This window comes from Bos taurus, chromosome 10 (assembly GCF_002263795.3).
Source record: "Bos taurus isolate L1 Dominette 01449 registration number 42190680 breed Hereford chromosome 10, ARS-UCD2.0, whole genome shotgun sequence".
Classification (NCBI taxonomy): Eukaryota; Metazoa; Chordata; class Mammalia; order Artiodactyla; family Bovidae; genus Bos; species Bos taurus.
In genome coordinates this window covers 11669376-11688833 of record NC_037337.1, presented here as the reverse complement: position 1 = coordinate 11688833, position 19458 = coordinate 11669376, and the positions used below count along the sequence as shown (strand labels likewise).

Sequence of the window (19458 nt, the reverse complement as noted above, 5' to 3'; positions counted from 1 at the left end):
CTGCTGCTACGTTGCTTCAGTTGTGTCCGACTCTGTGCGACCCCACAGACGGCAGCCCACCAGGCTCCCCCATCCCTGGGATTCTCCAGGCAAGAACACTGGAGTGGGTTGCCATTGCCTTCTCCAATGCATGAAAGTGAAAAGGGAAAGTGCAGTCACTCAGTTGTGTCCGACTCTTAGTGACCCCATGGACTGTAGCCCACCAGGCTCCTCCACCCATGGGATTTTCCAGGCAAGAGTACTGGAGTGGGGTGCCATTGCCTTCTCCGTAATCTACTCCTAAGGCAAGGTAAATGGAGACAGCTGTGCTATATGGAGCCTGGAAAGACAGCAGGTATGTGAAATGATGCACACCTTATATCACAAAACCTAAAAGGACCTATATGCATAGAAAAAGACAGAAGACTGGAAATTCTAGTCCTCTGACACTGTCTGTGTTAGGGTTCTACAATTATGAGGGATTTGCATCTTCTTTTTTCATTTCCTGTATTTTTCTGTAAGGTGTTTTTGTTACTTTTGAACTTTGATTACTTTGTGTGTTAGTCTTGTCCCATTTGTTATGATATGCATATTCAAAACAAGAACTATTATCTCTAGGTTTTGTGAATACATTTTCATAAATAACAGCATATTCTGGATCTTACAACCCAGAAGCAAGTCTGAATTAAACAGCTATAGACTAATGAGAAAAGAGCAGAGATGGACTTTTGTAAATGATGTATTCTTGCCAACTGAAGGTCAGATGATACCTCGGCTGGCTGCATGAAAGGTTCACAGCAGTTCAAATAGAAACACAACGATGGAAGAGCTGAATCATAAAGCACCTAGCGGTCTGGGTATGCTGAACCCAGAAGATCTGTCTCTTAGCAGTCAGTACTATGTCCGTGATGTGAGCACCAACACCATTAACACTGGGTAATCACCAGATTGTCTTTAAAAATGAGGCATGCTTTCCACAAGACTGAGAGACACTGTAGTAAAGCCACTTACTAGGGCGGCAAGATCCAGCTGCAAGCAGCACTGAGAGCTCATTTATGATCATCAAGTTAGTGAGAAATGAGTAATCCATGAAAACATTTTCTTTAGCCTGTGCTATACCAAGCTAGAAAAGATACGTAAGAAAACAAGGCAACCAGAAGGAACTGAGTGCCTACACTCTCATTTCTAAGAGAAATTTCCCTAAATTCTGATCCATAATTGATGACTGTTACCTAAAGCAGTGACATAGTGGAATCTGTTTTAGCGTCTTCTTTTTTAAATAAAAAACAGCAGGGAAAGATACTAACATTCCATATAATTTGCTCATTCATAAGATTCTAAACTCATGAATATGTTTCTTGGGAGGCTCTTCATGAGTCTACTTGTTCATAAATCCTAAGAGTTCCTTGGGGAATGGGAGTATTTAAGACTGTAGACCTCAGATCTATATCCGTTTCCACTAAATCAAAGTGTAAATTCCCCTTTGAATATTTGAAACCAGGCACATTCTCCTCTTTGGTGAAAACTGCCATGTATGTCAGAATATATGCCAACCCAAATATAAGGAAATGATCAGTTATCTAAATAAAAAGTTTTTTAACCACTATAAATATACTTGAAATGTAATATTAATAGTGACTTACAATATTTAGTTGTTTTAACTTTAAGCATATTTAACTGCATAAAATAAATACATTAATTTAGCAATACTGCTTCTTTCCACTGTTACATTTTACTACATAGTTATATTTATACACACACATATGTAGATTCATCTGTATTTTAGCTCTGTTAGCAAGAGGCAAGAACACCCCAGTAATTAAAAGCATTCCTAACCCCTAGATCTCAGCTTTTAGATTCAATGTCTCACTAAAGGAAACTGGATTCCCTGGAGAACTGGCTGATTCTAGGAACGGGGCTGGGAACATTTTGTGGCAAAAGGACATTCAAAAAACAATGCAGACATATCAAAAGGTCACAGGTACCAGGGATGATGGGGAAAAAAGTGTAATAGGATGAAAGGGATCCTAGGACAACCTGAGCAAATTAATGATAGCGGCTGATTATAATCCATTGAATAAAACAAGAACTCAGCTAACCATACTGATAAACAAACGAGTAGTATGCCAACTAATAAAGGTAGAAGGAATAATGGAATTGGAAAGTGCCCACTTGGCAACTATCATAGTAATACCTCTTTCAGGCAGTGAGTGGATTCTAAAACCAGTATGCAAAGTAAGATGAGAAACAGGACATTTGCTACTGCTGCTGCTAAGTCGCTTCAGTCGTGTCCGACTCTGTGTGACCCCACAGATGGCAGCCCACCAGGCTCCCCCATCCCTGGGATTTTCCAGGCAAGAACACTGGAGTGGGTTGCCATTGCCTTCTCCAATGCAGGAAAGTGAAAAGTGAAAGTGAAGTCGCTCAGTCATGTCCGACTCTTAGCGACCCCATGGACTACAGCCTACCAGGCTCCTCCATCCATGGGATTTTCCAGGCAAGAGTACTGGAGTGGGGTGCCATCGCCTTCTCCGAACAGGACATTTACAGAGTTTTAAATTATATTCCCACAAAGTATTTATTAACTATAAGGGGAAAAGTAGTAACTTTCTAGTGGAGGGGCCTGAAAAATAAACCAGCAGATAAAAGAGACATTTCAGCTTTCACGGGACTCACATTAGTCTTCAAACCATTAGAATCTACATGAATAACAATTAGTATCTCATACAAAAAGTGCTCAGCAAATGCTGGTAGTTAGCATTTGTGAATATAATCAAAATGAACATAAAAATTTTATGATTCTTAAGAGCCCTTTATTGTTTTATGTTTTCTCATTCAGTAGACGCTGAAAGTCCAACAACTATCCCATGATAGTTTTTGCAAACAAAAACAAACAAAAAAGAAGAGGAACTAATACCTGACTTAAAAGGCTTAAAAGCAACCAAGCCAGTAAAAAAAAAGCATCATACCCAGACTACACCATTCTGGTACACCAGAACCACCTTTATGTATCAATACTTCAGCATTATGCTTTTCAAGTTTGTTGAGAGGTAATTATATGTAAATTTTATCATCATTTGTATAGAAATATGGTCAAGTACAGTGTTTCTGGGGGTCATGCAAGTGCCTAAGTGGTAAAGAATCTGCCTGACAATGCAGGAGATGTGGGTCCAATACCTGGGTCAGGAAGATCCCCTGGAGAAGGAAATGGAAACCCACTCCAGTATTCTTGCCTGGGAAATCCCATGGACAGAGGAGGCTGGCAGGCTACGGTTTATGGGCTCACAGAAGAGTTGGATACAACTTGGCGACTAAACAACACACTGTTCCTATGTCGATCTCTAAATAAAATACATATGTATATACACACATATATGAAAAATTCCCCTCAGCATGTACAATCAGAGAAATATTTTCTCTATGGGTGACTCAGCACCCTAACTAGTATTTTGCCATTTATTATATAATGATGATAATTGGCAAAAATTTCATCTTTGTTTCTATTTGCTACCAGATTGCTCAGGGTTAAGTTTTACGATCACTGCATTGTTTCTAGGTATTCTACCTAATTATCTCCTACTTTTATTGCTTGACTCTTATCCTTGTTTTAATGATTTTATTGTATTTGTGCTTTTTATTATCTAAAGACTAATTCTTTTCATAAGGAGGCCCAGTGTAAATAATAAACAAGAACTTCAGGACACCAGGCACCTGAGGTAGGCAGAAAACAAGGTCAATGTGGGTGAAAAAACATGAGAAAGGGAAAAAGGAGTAAAACATAGAGGCATTTACTTCATGATTTTTCATAGAATAGAAATTAAAAAGTTACGCCCTCTGGATTTTGCTTTCTAAGATGGTAAGCCACATGGCACACATTAACAGTCTTATTCTTCTTTCTAGTGAGTTCTTTTTTTTTTTTTTAATTTTGAAGACAAAGTAGAAAGCAAAAATTACTAGACAGCAATTTTTAGAAAGCAAAATTTAATAAGAATCAATAGTTAATAGTATCACCTATATACAATTATAATGCTGGACATTGGGGATCTTCTTCCCATACAAACACTCTTAAAATATTTCATTCAGACTTTGAAATTCATCTTAAATAAAAGAAAAACGAAAGAGGAAGTTTGCTACATAAATGGAAACAGCATGAGAATGCCAACTAAACATTGTTACTTGCCACCTGCCTCTGTAAGGATGAGGCAACCAACCATTTTAGTTGTGTTCAGTTGAACACACCCTGAAAGGAGTTCAGGGTGGAAATCAGGAATGAGGCACTCGGCACTCTGGGCAAAACTGGCAGAACAAGCCTTCAGATAGATATTTTCAAAAGATTTTATGGACCCAATTTCTTATATCTTTTCGTATCTAGAAAAGCAGCACTAAAATCATTAACAGAGACATCTGCTCATTGTGACTAGCAGCAGTCTTCTATTAAAACGTGTACTTGACCGCATGTAATCCTCTTCACCACAATTACATATATATTGCCTCCCCGCTCAGCTCTTCAGAGCAGATCCCCAAAACTATCGGAGAGGTTGGCTCCAGGCTATAATCTTCATTTTGCCCCCCAATAAAACTTAACTCACAACTCTCACATTGTGCTTTTTTTTTTCCTCAGTTGACATGATGAAGAAAACACTTTTTGCTACCCAGTCAAGAGGCCATCCATCTCCAAAGCCAAGAAAATAACATTCTAAGCAACACCATTGGTTAGAATAAATGTTCTGTGGACTCTCTCTTTAAAACTTATTGAAAGACACAGTCCTTTGAAGGACAAAAAAAGTAAAGAGAGGCAGTTTAAGTATAGAGAGGTTTTAATATTAAAAGAACACTATAGCCAACAGTGTAGAGAGTTCTAATTGCTCAGTTGTGTCCGACTCTTTGCGACCCCATGGACTATAACCTGCCAAGCTCCTCTATCCATGAATTCTCCTGGCAGGAATACTAGAGTGGGTATTCCACTCTCCAGGGAATCTTCCCAACCCAGGGATCGAACCCGGGGCTCCTGCCTTGCAGGCAGATTCTTTACCATCTCAGCCATTAGGGAAGCCCACTGGTAGGCTTATGATACTATGGAAAACCAATGATACTATGTAAAACAAACAAATTAAACTTGTTAGTATAAGCATTGTATCAAAGCTGAAGGCAAAAGCATTAATTTGAAATGCATCAAAAATAAGATGAATTAGTTTTCTTAGGTTAGTCTCCCAAGGAAATAGAAATAAAAGCAAAAATAAATATGACCTAATGAAGCTTACAAGCTTCTGTATAGAAAAAGAAACCAAAAATAAAACAAAAAAACAACCTATGAACTGGGAAAAAACGTCTGCAAAGGATGCAACCAATAAAGGCTTAATTTCCAAAATACACAAACAGCTCACACAATTCAATAACAAAAAAACAAACAACCCAATTGAAAAAATGGGCAGAAGGTCTAAACAGACATTTCTCCAAAGAAGACATACAGGGGCCAACAGGCACATGAAAAGATGCTCATCATCATTAATCATTAGAGAAATGCAAATCAAAACTACAATGAGGTACCACCTCACACCAGTCAGAATGGCCATCATTAAAAAGTCTACAAATAATAAATGTTGGAAAGGGTGTGAAGAAAAAGGTACTCTGTTATACTGTTGGTGGGAATATAAAATGGTGCAGCCACTATAGGAAAACAGTATATGAAAGTTACTCAAAAACCCAAAAATAGAGTTGCCATATGATTCTGTAATTCCACTCCTAGGCATAAAACTAGACAAAACTAAAATCTGAAGGGTCATAAGCACCCCTGTGTTCACAGAAGCACTATTCATAATAGCCAAGACACAAACAACTCAAATGTCCATCAACAGATGAACAGATAAAGAAGATGGGGTACATACATATATAATGGCATACTACTCAGCCATGAAAAAGAGTGAAATAATGCCATCTGCAGCAACACAGATAGACCTAGAGATTATCAGACCGTGAAGTAAGTCAGAAAGAGAAAGACAAATACCATATGACATCACTTATATGTGGAATCTAAAATACAACATAAATGAAATATCTATGAAACAGAAACAGCCTCACAAACCAGAACAGACTAGTGGTTGACAAGGAGGGAAGTGTGAGGGAAGGAAGAACTGGGAGTTTGGGATTAACATATACAAACTTTTATATATAGGATGAATAAACAATAAGGTTCTACTGTATAGCACAGGGAAATATTACAGTATCCTATGATAAACCATAATGGAAAAGAATATTAAAAAAATATATGTATATAACTGAGTCACTCGGAGGTACAGTTGAAATTAATACAACATTATAAATCAACTATCCTTCAGTAAATTTTAAAAAATTTTTTTAAAAAAAAAGAAATACCAATGAAGCATAAAACAAGCAACAAAAATTTGAATAAGTTTAGACAATATGTGTAAATGGCTGAAGTTCACTTAGAAGAGTCAATAGGCAAAAAAGATAAGAAGTTGTCAAAAAGAAAAAGAGACAACCCAATCATATTCAACATGCTTTATAAAATAAATAGACTATCAATAGGTAAAGTGAATAAAATAGAAAACATTTAAAAAGATATGTGTATATACATTAGCTATTCAGAAAAAGACAAACACTACATGATCTGGCTTTCATGAGGTACTAGAGTAGTCAAATTCATAGAAATGGACAGGAAAATGGTGTTTGCCAAGTGCTAGGGAAACAGGGAAAGGGAGCTGGAGAAGGAAATGGCAGCCCACTCTAGTGTTCTTGCCTGGAGAATCCCAGGGATGGGAGAGACTGGTGGGCTGCCGTCTATGGGGTTGCACAGAGTCGGACACGACTGAAGCGACTTAGCAGCAGCAGGGAAACAGGGAAAGGGAGTGCTCTTTAACGTGTCAAGCGTTTCAATTTTGTAAGATGAAAAAGTTCTGGAAATCAGAATTTGCACACAATAGAAATACAGTTAACACTAGTTAACTATACACTTATAAATGATTAAGAGGCTAAGTTTCATGTTATCTGTGTCTTATCACTCACAAATTTTAAAAAAGAATATTCAAAACAAGAAGACAATATAGCATAAGAAAATATAAAGCAACAAGAAGAGACAGGTAACTATTAACGAATCAAAATGATAAGGATTTTCTATAGCTAAAGCAATAGAAGAAATCTCAAAATGAATAAATTTGAAAAAAATTTTAACTATTACATATAAAATTACTAGGCAAAGCTAAAAAGCAAACAACAAGCTGGGGGAAATAATTGGAATATTAATCAAATGACAAAAGCTTAATATCTTTAGTATATAATAATCTCATAGTAATTCCTTAGACAAATGCTAAAACCTTTTTAAAAAAAAAATGAATAACACATATACAGTTTACAGAAGACAAAGTTATTCACCTACTGGGAATCCATAGCTATTAAATAGTCTAAAACCTACACAAAGACTCATAAATAAAAATACTCTTTACAATACAAAGCAAAAAGGAAATAAAAGAAATTATTTGTTGGTAAACAGTTAAATAAATTATGGTATATTCATCCAATCAAATATTATACAGCCATGATGTTTTTGAAGAATATTAATCACATGGAAAAATGCACCCACTTAATGTTAATAAAAACAGCAGATGCTAACCTAAATACACAGTACTAGCCCAATTACATTAAAATGTATATTAATATTTAAGACATAAGTTCACAAGAAAACAGGGAAGAAATTATCTTAAAATTTAACAACTCGAAAGATTTTTATTTTTCTTCAAACTTCTTTGTATTTTCAAAATTCTCTACAATTGAGTTCTCTTTAAAAGATATTAATTCTTTAAAAAGAAAACAAGTAAACAAGCCTTCAACTATACATTATATAATTTAAATGTTCAGTTCCACTTACCTCTTGTCATGGTTGGACTAAACAGTCCCAGTACTGACATGCTAGAATAGGAAATTAGGTCTTTATATAATTCCCCATTTAAATATTCTTCTGCTTCTTGGACAGATGTAATGTTCACTGGGCATGAAATCCTGTTGCTGGATGAATATTTATAGTCAAAATTAATTTTAAAAAATACATCTCAGCTTATAAAATATATATATATATATGTATACTGAACTTAGTATATTCCATAGGATAAACATCTGACAAAATAAAGACAACACTATTCAAAACAAAACAAAAAAAAATCAGTCTCATTAAATAAAATTTCTATCTCCCCAAAAGTGATAAAAAGTAATAGACAGGCTCTTCTCATCAGTGTTCATACTTCCTTAACCTATCCAAGGTGTGTCAAATAAGTAAGGGAATTAGGAGTTGAATAGATCTAAAACTTAAAAAATCTTAGGGTGAAGCTGAATACTTACAGTTGAATAAATTTTAAGAGATCTTCAGTTCCCAGCATACCAGTGTAAGATACCGGGTTCTGGCCTTCCTTGTACATCTTTACGACAGGAAATTCGGTAACATTTTGCTCGGTACACACATGAGACCAGTCTGCGCAGTTTACTCTAGCAAGCAGCATAGTGGACGTGCCTAAATAAAAAGAAAGCGCACATTTTTATAAATGTTAATGCAGAACACTCAGTTGTTGAGAACTGTTAATGTCTTTATATCCCGTTCTTATTTCAACTTCTCGGCAGCATGACGTACTCCTGGCGGACTCTCTCCCCTTGGTTCTTTGCAGCACCTCCTCCCATCGGCTCCAACCTCTCCCCAGCTGCCTCCTTTTGTTCCGTTTTGCAGGCTCTTCGGCCAGTGGAGTCGGGAGTTCCCTCAAGGCTCAGTTTAAGTTGCTTTCTCTTCTTTCTTCACTCTCTTTTAGACAATCTCAATCATCAACAACAACCTAATAAATCCTAAATTTATAGCTTTGGCCCAGGATCGTCAAAGTTCCAGATCCATGTATCCATACTGCCTTCTCTAGGTCCCTTTGAACAGAAACATCCTCAAACTCAAGACGTCTAAAACCAAACATGGTTTCTTTCCTCTGAACAGTAGTGAACGTTGCCATCCTGAGCAACTCTGAAAGCAAAGTATCACCTTTCACACCTCTTCATTCCTAAACTCCGCAGGTCTTACATTATCAATCCACACGCCTTCCAATTTTACCACCTAAATTTTGAGTACCTCTTGCATCTGTCCCTTTCTCTTTACTGCCACCATTCTAGTCATCACTTCTAATTCATCTCCCAGAATTTAGTATGTCTCTACGCTGAAGCTAGAGATATCTTTTCAAAACTCAAATCTATTTTGGTATCAGCCCACCTCTACCAATTTTACCAGTCAGGTCTTTCTCACCCTTCAGATCTCTGCATGTGTGACCATTTCAGAGAAGCCTCCACTGACACCCTGATCTACATCTGATTCTTATACTCCTAAAGGACCATGCTCTTTTCCCTACCTCATCATGGAATTATGTACTCATTTGTGTTGTATGATTTGAGCTTCCTGAGAGCAGGGACTGTGTCTGGTTTCCTCATCACTGAGTTTCCAGAATCTAGAGCAGTCCTCGTACATGAAATACCTTAAATATGTGTGTGAATATACTATCTAGGGCCTCCATGATATTTACCTAGGGCTTCTCCGATAGCTCAGACTTCCCTAATGGCTCAGACGGTAAAGTGTCTGCCTACAACGTGGGAGAGCTGGGTTCGATCCCTGGATAGGAAAGATCCCCTGGAGAAGGAAATGGCAACCCACTCCAGTACTCTTGCTTGGAAAATCCCATGGACAGAGGAGCCTGGTAGGCTACAGTCCACAGGGTTGCAAAGAGTTGGACATGACTGAGCAACTTCACTTCACTTCACTTCTCTTCTCTGATAGCTCAGTTGGTAAAGAATGTGCCTGCAATGCAGGAGACCCCAGTTTGATTCCTGGGTTGGGAAGATCCCCTGGAGAAGGGATAGGTTACCCACTCCAGTATTCTTGGGTTTCCCTTGTGGCTCAGCTGGTAAACAACCCGCCTGCAATGTGGGAGACCTGTGTTCTATCCCTGGGTTGGGAAGATCCTCTGGAGAAGGGAAAGGCTACCCACTCCAGTATTCTGGCCTGGAGAATTCCATAGACTGTATATTCCATGGGGTCACAAAGAGTCGGACACGACTGAGCGACTTTCACTTTTCACTTCCACATACCCAACCTGTCTCAACAGTATAATTTCATACATATTTACTTAATCTAAATAATTTCTTTTCAGCCTGAGAAAACACATAGCAGAACCTCAAAGAGAAATTCCTACTTGTTCTGTACTAATACAATTGACCCTTGGAAAGCATTGTGCAGTTCCACTTACAGATCTGTTTCAATAGTCAATGCTACAGTCCCACATGACCCAAGGTTGGATGTATCCATGGATGTGGAAACTTGGATACAGAGCAGACGTGTATGCTGCTGCTGCTGCTAAGTCACTTCAGTTGTGTCCAACTCTATGTGACCCCACAGACAGCAGCCCACCAGGCTCCCCCGTCCCTGGGGTTCTCCAGGCAAGAACACTGGAGTGGGTTGCCATTTCCTTCTCCAATGCATGAAAGTGAAAAGTGAAAGTGAAGTCGCTCAGTCATGTCCGACTCTTCAGCGATCCCATGGACTGCAGCCTACCAGGCCCCTCTGTCCATGGGATTCTCCAGGCAAGAGTACTGGAGTGGGGTGCCATTGCCTTCTCCAGCAAACGGGTACACGGAGGGCCAAGCCTGTTATACTTGGATTTTCTCCTGCATGGAAAGTCAACGCCCCTAATCCCTGGATTGTCTAAGTCAACTGTATATGCAAAGTTCTCCAGTTCTCCAAAATATATAGTTAGGTGCAGAGATATCAAAAACCAAATAACAAAGTACCATAAAACTCAGCTAATGAAAGAGAGGAAGAAAATCTAATAAAAGGAAATTTTAATATAGTATTAGATCAAAGAAGGAATCTTTGTATATCAATTTAATCCTAAATTCTAAATTAGGATGTAACCTACCCATAAGACTAAAATTGCAAAATGCAATATTTTAATATTTTATCTTCAAAAGTTTTAATACTAAAAATCCATCTTTACGTTATGATCCTAGATTCTATCTCACAGGGTCTAGTCTGTCTTATAAACCTGCTACCTAGAACAATGTCTATTACCTATTATGTATCCAGTAAAAATTTGTGAAATGTACCGATATTTCTTCATGAACAAATTTTCAGTGTTTACATTGAAGTATGTTAATACCTGAATATTATATGACATACAAAGATAAACCTTTATTCCTTCTAAGCTTGGATCTATAAAGTTCTCTTCTCCTTTATGTTAGTCATTTAGTCAGTAAATGTGTAGTGGTGCATGTGCTGGTGCTTGCTCAAATGGAGTATGATACTATGCACTGCCACCAAAGGATGGAACATGGTGTCATAATAAATGTAGTTCTCTCCCTTCAATAAGCATCCTCAGTGGGTCTAGCACTGTTTAAAATGTCCCAGCAGTCCAAGCTGAAAACTTTGATGTTATCTTTAAAACTGAAATAAAGAATATTGATATATATTATTAAAAAATGATAAGGCTACTTATACTGAAGTTATCACATTTTAATTTTCTTTGCTGTAAAATGGTTTCAATACTTAATCATGTTTCAAGTGGAATAGTCTAATGTTCTAAGATTACTGTAGTATTACACTCCACGTACTTTAACAACACAGCAATTTCAAATAAGGATCCTAATTTAAAAGAAAAACAAAAACAGACATTTGCTGCCACCTTGTGACTAAGTATAAAATATTCTTCATCCTCTTGGACTAAGATTAAATAAGTGGCTTTTCCCCAAAACAACATGAAAGATTATACAACCCCCAAAGTATTACAATATTGTCCTAGTTTATAAAATTATAGTATAGGCTTCACCACAGACATAAAACATTATTGTTACCTATAGTATGCATTTCTATATGAAGCCCCATGAACTTCTAAAATAATCCACCTGATATCTAATTACTAAAAGAATTGTTATTCATAAAGAACATACTAATTGAAAAAAGAAATCAAGTCTTTAGGTTGGTGGTTAATCTTCATTTTTTATTCTACAAACACATACAACTCAGAGTCCTTGCATTGAGGGGTCAGGTCTTTATGTGGTCATTAACAGAGAAGAAAGTAAGAGAACCTCCTTCCATTTTCATTTGGTATTTAGCCAAATGGGCTGGGGAGGGGGGATAATTCTAGTATTCAGGGACATTATCCAATTACTATTTTATTATGGTTTATATTTTCCTACTTTTATATATATATAAATGGTTATATTTTATTTATATTTATATTTTATATTTATATATATGGTTATTTTTTTATATTTTCCTACTTTTTCTTTCTTCTAGTAAGGCTGGAAAACCTAAGAGAAGAAACTTAAATCAGTCTACAGATTGCAATCATAAAGGAGAACTAGAGAGTGACAGGATTTGCTTTAAAAAAAATATTAGGGATCATATTATCTACAGACTTAATCATCCCTTCACTTGGGGAATGAAATAATCAAATGATAGATCAAATGTAGTTTGGAATTGAATGGAAGAGAAATGGATCAACAATGATTTTTTTATATCTCTGATGCTTTAATTATTATAGAACATATTGTATTTAGGGTTGACTTTCTGGAATCAACTTCTTGAATTCACAAAAGCCCCATATATATATATATATATATACACACACATATATATATACACACATATATATATACATACATACACACACACACACACGTTGTATACCAGTACACCTTTTCCATAAAATAAAATTTTGTGAGAATAAAATAAAATTTATGAAACTCTACTATATTTGCTAATTTATTTACTCAACAATTATTAAACACAAGATATTCTGTAGTGTAAGACAATGCACCAAGTCCAATGAACTGAGTATAAGGCATACTTTCTTCCCATAAGGAACTTACTAAATAATAAAAGAGGCTGTAAGCCAATGTCCTAAAAAAACTAAATGGTGGATGCATTTCTGGAGTAGCCAAGAAAAAGCCCATTTAGCCATAACAGCTTTTATTAACAAGAAAAACAGAGTAAGAAGAAATAATATTAAAGATACAAAGCATGATATGGACTGTCTTATTCGAATGATTAAAAAATATTATACTTACCTAATCCATTACTCTCTCTCTATTACTAACACTAACAGGCCTCCCCACTCCTCCTTTTCTTTGCTGGGACAGTGGCATAGACATTTTGAGTTCATTGCTTGGATTACTGTTTGTCTACCACTGAATCAGGTTTCATAGAATAGTTAAAATAAAAAGATTCTGGCTATTAAGAAATTCCCTACCCATGAAAAGCTAACTGTATAGCTTCAAGAACACTGGGATCTTAGAGCCTTCATTAGACTGTGAGATATAGGTTTATCTATCAAATTTTTATTTAATAATATTTAGTATATATTTAATAATATTTAACAGTAACTGGCACATAGTAGGCACTCAATAATGTTTGCTGAATGACTGAATTCAGCCAAAAAGTTTACTGGATTAAGTATAAAGCTATAAGACAGTTTAATGAAGACAATCAAAGGGAATGCTCCTAACAGTTTTGAAACTCATGGTTCCTTAACTTATTAACTGTGGAGTATTAACTTATACTGAAGTTATCACTTTTTAATTTTCTTTGCTGTAAAATGGTTTCAATACTTAATCATGTTTCAAGTGGAATAGTCTAACGTTCAGTATTAACTTATGTTTGTTGTGGAGACACAAACGTAATAATCTGAAATTTTATGTGGTTTTCTACACCTTTAGCGAGACACAATTTTACAAATAGCTATAGCTCAGAACCAGGAAAATAAACATGCCTACAACAGTGTAATACCTTTCAGTTTAATTGCCACATCGATATAGGACTGCAAAAATGCCATGGATACTGCTTGCCCTACATTAAAATAAAAAAAAAAAAGATATTACAACATACATATTTCTAAAGCATCCATACTTATACATAACAAACATATAGATTAATGGGGTATCTTAAAATTATTTTATACTAAGAAATATTCTAATATGCAGCACTCAGTATTGTCCACACATTCAAGATAGTTCCAAATACAACTAATTTTCTACATTCATATGGCAAGGAGTATAGTTGAATGGCTATTGTTTGAAGATAAAAGCAATATAATGCCTATAAACCTCCAATAACTGTTAATCTATTAAAATCATTAGCTTGATTAACAACAATTTTCCAAATTAGTAAGCTTAACATCTAGTTTAATCATAATCTTCAATTTATAATCAACTATATAATCAGGGCTTCTCTGGTGGCTCACATGGTAAAGAATCTGCCTGCAATGCACGAGGCTCAGATCCCCTGGAGAAGGGAATGGCAACCCACTCCAGTATTCTTGCCTGGAGAATCCCACAGGCAGAAGTGCCTGGCGGGCTACAGTCTATGGGATTGCAAAGAGTCAGATATGACTGAGCAACTACCACTTAGACTATACTATATATAATCAGTTTTACAACCCTAGAAACAGCTTCGAAGTAAATTGTTTAAAACTGTGGGACATATGAAAGCTATGTCATTTTACAATGTGTAATAACAGAAGGCAAAAGTAAAATCTGCCTACTTTAAATGTCCTAATGTGCAGTACAGCAGTCACCTCTAAAGGTTCATAATACTCACAGCCAGCATAGAAAAGCACTATGCTGTCAGAAGCTGTCACTGTCGCATGAAATGTCTCTTCCGTTAATTCCAGAGTGAGTTCCAAAGGTAACTGTCTCTTTCTGTCTCTGTAAACAGTTTCTTCCACTTCATCATCTTGAATTTCTGAAATGTTTGAAGAGAAATTAATGTAAACATAAATGTACAATTTAAAATATTTAAGCTCTTCTCCCAGGCAAGCATATGAAAATTTGGCACTTCATAGAAACTCATGAATTCATACTATCTTAATATTTTAAATGCATGATATTTAGAAAACTTTCCAGTTGTCTGGCTTCCTATCTTAAATGACTCTCAGATGCTTCCTGAGCTAGAAATGATCAAGTTTTAGTTAATTCCAAAAGGAATTACTTACACTTGTCAAGAAATAATATAATAAATATAAATATAAAAATAATAAACTTGTCAACAAATAACATTTGTTTCTAATCAGTATATTAATTTATAACCTAAAAAAGTCCTACCACACACGTTTGACAGTATTTCTTTTGCTTCTACTACACGGCAAGCACTGGGATGGACACTAAGGAAAGCAGTGAGCAAAGCAGACGTAGTCCCTGACCACACGGTTTCTATCTATGGAAAAATCAGTCGATAAACTCATCACTAAATAAATATGTAACTATAAACATGATCAGTTTAAGAAGAAAGGCAAAAGATACACTGAGAGATTTTAACAGGGAGATTTAAATTGGGCAATCCAAAGTCTACCGGATAATCAAGAAAAGAACGTTTTAGACAAAGAGAACAACATATGCAAAGACTCGGAGACATAAAAGAGCTCAGCATACTCTAGGCACTGAGGGAGGGCACATTTGACTAAAACGAAATAGACTGAAGGAATGACGTGAGAAAACTCTAGCGTTTCTAGATCATGTGTGGATCAGTCACTCAGTTGTGTTCAATTCTTTGCGACCCCATGGACTCTATGTATGTAGCCTGCCAGGCTCCTCTGTCTATGGGCCTCTCCAGGCAAGAAAACAGGAGTGGGTGCCATTTCCTCCTCCAGGGGATCTTCCGGATCTGGGATTGAACCTGCATCTCTTATGTCTCCTTCTCTTGCATTGGCAAGCAGGTTCTTTACCACTAGTACCACATGGAAAGCCATAAGAGGTCATATAAACCAAGAAATTTTTATTTTATTCTATGTGTATTAAGTTATGGGTAGATTCTGAATATGTAAAAATCGTTTCATTAACCACAATATACAGAAATATTGAATCATTATGGTATACAACTAAAACTAATATAATGTTACATATCAATTAAATCTTAAAAAAAACTTCAGTAAGACAGACAGACCCACCCACCCATTCATTCATCTATCCATTCAAATATGTAGTAAACACACATACACACACATATTCTGAATTCACAAATGTCCTGTTGGAAGTTTGTACAGATCATATGGTAACATTGGAGGCACATCCAACTTGATTAGAGACAATTAAAGCTTCCTAGAAGTTGACACTAGCTGAACATTATTAAAAGAAAAATGAAACTTAAGGAGGCAGTAGAGGCATATGAGTAAAACGAACAGCGTGTACAAAGCAACAGTGGCATGAAGAAGCATGATGAAGCTGGAAATCTGCATGTCGACTAAGCATCTGATATTAACAATTCTTAACCATGTAGATGAAATAATAGCATTATGTTAATTTTAAAAGAATCCTTACATGTCTGAAATACAGAGAAATATTTATGGATGAATTTATATGTTTGGAATTAGGTGCAAAATAATAAGTAAAGGGCTATGAATGTAACAGGATTAGCCACTGACTGATGGTAGTTGAGTGAGGCCAGGAAATGGTTATCTGGAGGTTTGTTCTATTATCCTATTTTATGATACATTTATAATTCTCTGTAATAACATATTAAAAAGAAAGGAAGTGAGAAAGACAATGCATTCAGAAAACTAAATTATTATTTTCCATATGATTTCCAATACCATAAAAGACTATATCTAGATTTTAGTATCACATCAGCAATTTTTAGCTGTGTGACTCTAGTAAATTACATAACTCTAGGAATTTCAGTGTTCAAACCTGTGAACCATAAGACTTACACTATTAATTTTAAGATACTTTAAAATATCACATTCTATGACACTAAAAGTTATGCCCTCAATGTCAAAATTAATGAAGGCCACTTTTCTCATTTACAGTATTTTCTTATTATTCACATATTTTCATTTTCCTGCCAGTCCATTCTTATTTCCTAATCCATCCTTTCTTCTCTTACCTTGTTCTAACACCTTTCTGCTTTCCCATTCTCTTAATAAGCCACTTAAGTTTATAAATATATTCACTCCTCAGCTCTACATTTCACCTACTTATCAACATGTATATATATTCTTTTTAGTCACATAAGTGTTTTTCATACTCTTTTTGTAGAACCCAGTTCATTTAATTCTGACTCACTGTGTGTTCATTTCCTCTGAAGAGCATTTTTCTTTATATTTCACTTTTTCATGGTAACAAAGTCTTTCCAAACCTCATCTATTTTTCCTAATTAATGAGAAGGAATGAAAATAAGAGGGCAATTGTGTATTTGGGCACAACATCATACTATATTACAAGTCAATATGGATTACAAACATAGGAAATTAAGACCAAACACCCCCACCCCCAAAACACAAGAACTGGGCTGAGGAGCAAAGACAGGAGAGAGAAAAAACGAGAAGGCAGCACCAGAGGGCAAGCTATCTTGAAGCCAGAGTCACTAAGTAAAACGAGACATGGCAACAAAATTTTGAAAAAGGCAACTTCCGCTGAGGACAGGAATCCTGTTAAAACTGACACCTGGATGGTTCCTGTAACTTTGAAAGTTTGAATATATGAACGATGATAGGAACAAAGCAAGGACCAAGAGACCAGAACACAGACCTGCCTGTATAATGATGATGCTATGGAGAAGAACTCCGGCTTAAATCATCAGCAGTTCTAACCTCTGTATACCAGAAAACTAGAGCAGTGCTCAAACCATGAGGCTGGTCATGTACCAGTTAAAGCTCAGAGGCCTTACTAAATTTATAATACAGATTTTGATCATCATAATAAACTGATCTCATGAAAAGAATATGCAAATTCCTTCCTTCCTGGGACTCATAACAACAGGACTACATAAAAAGTATTTACTCAACGGGACTCATGATAAAAATTCAATAATTTACTAAACGGGATACATTTAGTAAATGCACAAGACATAATCCCTGCCTTAGAAGTTTATAATAGACCAGTACAGAAGGGAGAAAAGCAAATGAGCAATTTCAGAATAGGATATGTTATAAAGAAGTATCAGGAATGATAATGGTCACAAATGAAATTTCAAGTCAGAATGCTCCACATGCCATTTGTGACTTTGTGCAGATCATTTAACTCTGCCAAAACACAGATTTTTCATCTACAATGAAGGTGACCTCAACTAACTCAGAGGAAAACAATCAAAGTAAATAATGTGTGGGAAATAGCCTTGAAAACTATAGAATACTTCAAAACATAGGTGATAGAACAATAAAAAGAGAAACAAAATTGGCAAAATTCTGTTAAAATTAATTTAAATTATTTTGACATTATGGTAAAATTAATATAACGTTAAAATACTAATGTTAAATGTTTAAATGTTAAAACAATAATTATTTTTAATGTGTTAAAAATAAGTATAAAAGTGTTATCAAAGTTTACTCCTTTTACTGTTAACAACTGGATTCATTTACAACTACAAATATAACTACATTCATCAGAATTTCATACCCTAATAGGAATAACAAAAATAAATATCATATTGTGGCTCCTGGGTCCTTTTTAAACATGGAATAGACCAGTAGCACTGAAGGAACTGATCTGGAGGATAAAGGCACAGGCGGAAAGAGAGAAGCCTGATATATAACAATGAAAGGTATCACACTAAGCAAAATAGAGCATCCTTGTATCTTTTCACCTAATCAACTTGCTAAAATGTGATTCCAAACTTCTTCAGGTCTCTTCATATTCTTGAATGTGAAAGTTAATTCACTGAAATTTCACTGACCTTAAGGATGCTGGGCAGAAATGGGAGGGGAACATGAGCATCAAAAACCACATTACCTATGTTTAGCTCTGCCATGTCTTCATATTTGACCATTTCCTCAACGTTCATGGTACTTTCCAGATGGAATACTATTAAATCAATATGACTTAACGCCAAAAATTCCACTTGCGTGTCCTAGAAATACATTAATTTTAAAAGATATGACTAGAATATAATGAACCATTTTAATATATTTTACTTGTTTGACACTAAAATGAAACTAAACTTGTGAATTTCAATTTTAATATTTAAAAATGGGAAATTAATTCCAAAATATTAAAAGTATCTAAGCATTACAGAAAGATAGTGCATACTACTAGAAAAGAAGGCAAAACATGGAACTGGAAAGTCTCATTTGCTTCTTGTCACAGTTACACTCTGCTGAAATCTGAAGTATTTTACATGTAACAGTAAGTCCTACCTCAATACAAGATACAAATATATGCAATTTTATTGCAAATAGCACCAAAATTCTTTTGATATTTTACATGACTTAGTGACCAAATCACTACCACCACTCAAAATAATACTTAATCTAAAATAAGTCCACTAGACAGGCCCCTGGTGGCCTAGCAGTTAGGATTGGGGCTTTCACTGCCCTGGCCTGGGTTCAATCCCTGGTTGGGGAATTTAGATCTCACAAGTTGTGTGGCACGGCCAAAAAGAAGGGGGAAAAAGTAATTTAATATAAATAAATAAATAAATAAATAAATAATTCCACTATAAAGTTCAATTGACTGTTTAGCCAT

General features: G+C 35.6%; 1 protein-coding gene across 3 annotated transcripts in view; it reads right to left on the bottom strand.

Annotated features, from left to right (window-relative positions):
• TXNDC16 (thioredoxin domain containing 16) overlaps positions 1 to 19458 on the bottom strand; it is a 92821-nt gene that overhangs the window by 20265 nt on the left and 53098 nt on the right. For all 3 annotated transcript variants that reach the window (XM_010808964.4, XM_024997677.2, NM_001205394.1), the window contains 5 exon segments: positions 18727 to 18844; positions 14603 to 14746; positions 13793 to 13852; positions 8329 to 8497; positions 7862 to 7998 (listed from right to left, as the gene is read on the bottom strand). In XM_010808964.4, coding sequence (XP_010807266.2) covers positions 7862 to 7998; positions 8329 to 8497; positions 13793 to 13852; positions 14603 to 14746; positions 18727 to 18844 — 628 coding nt within the window.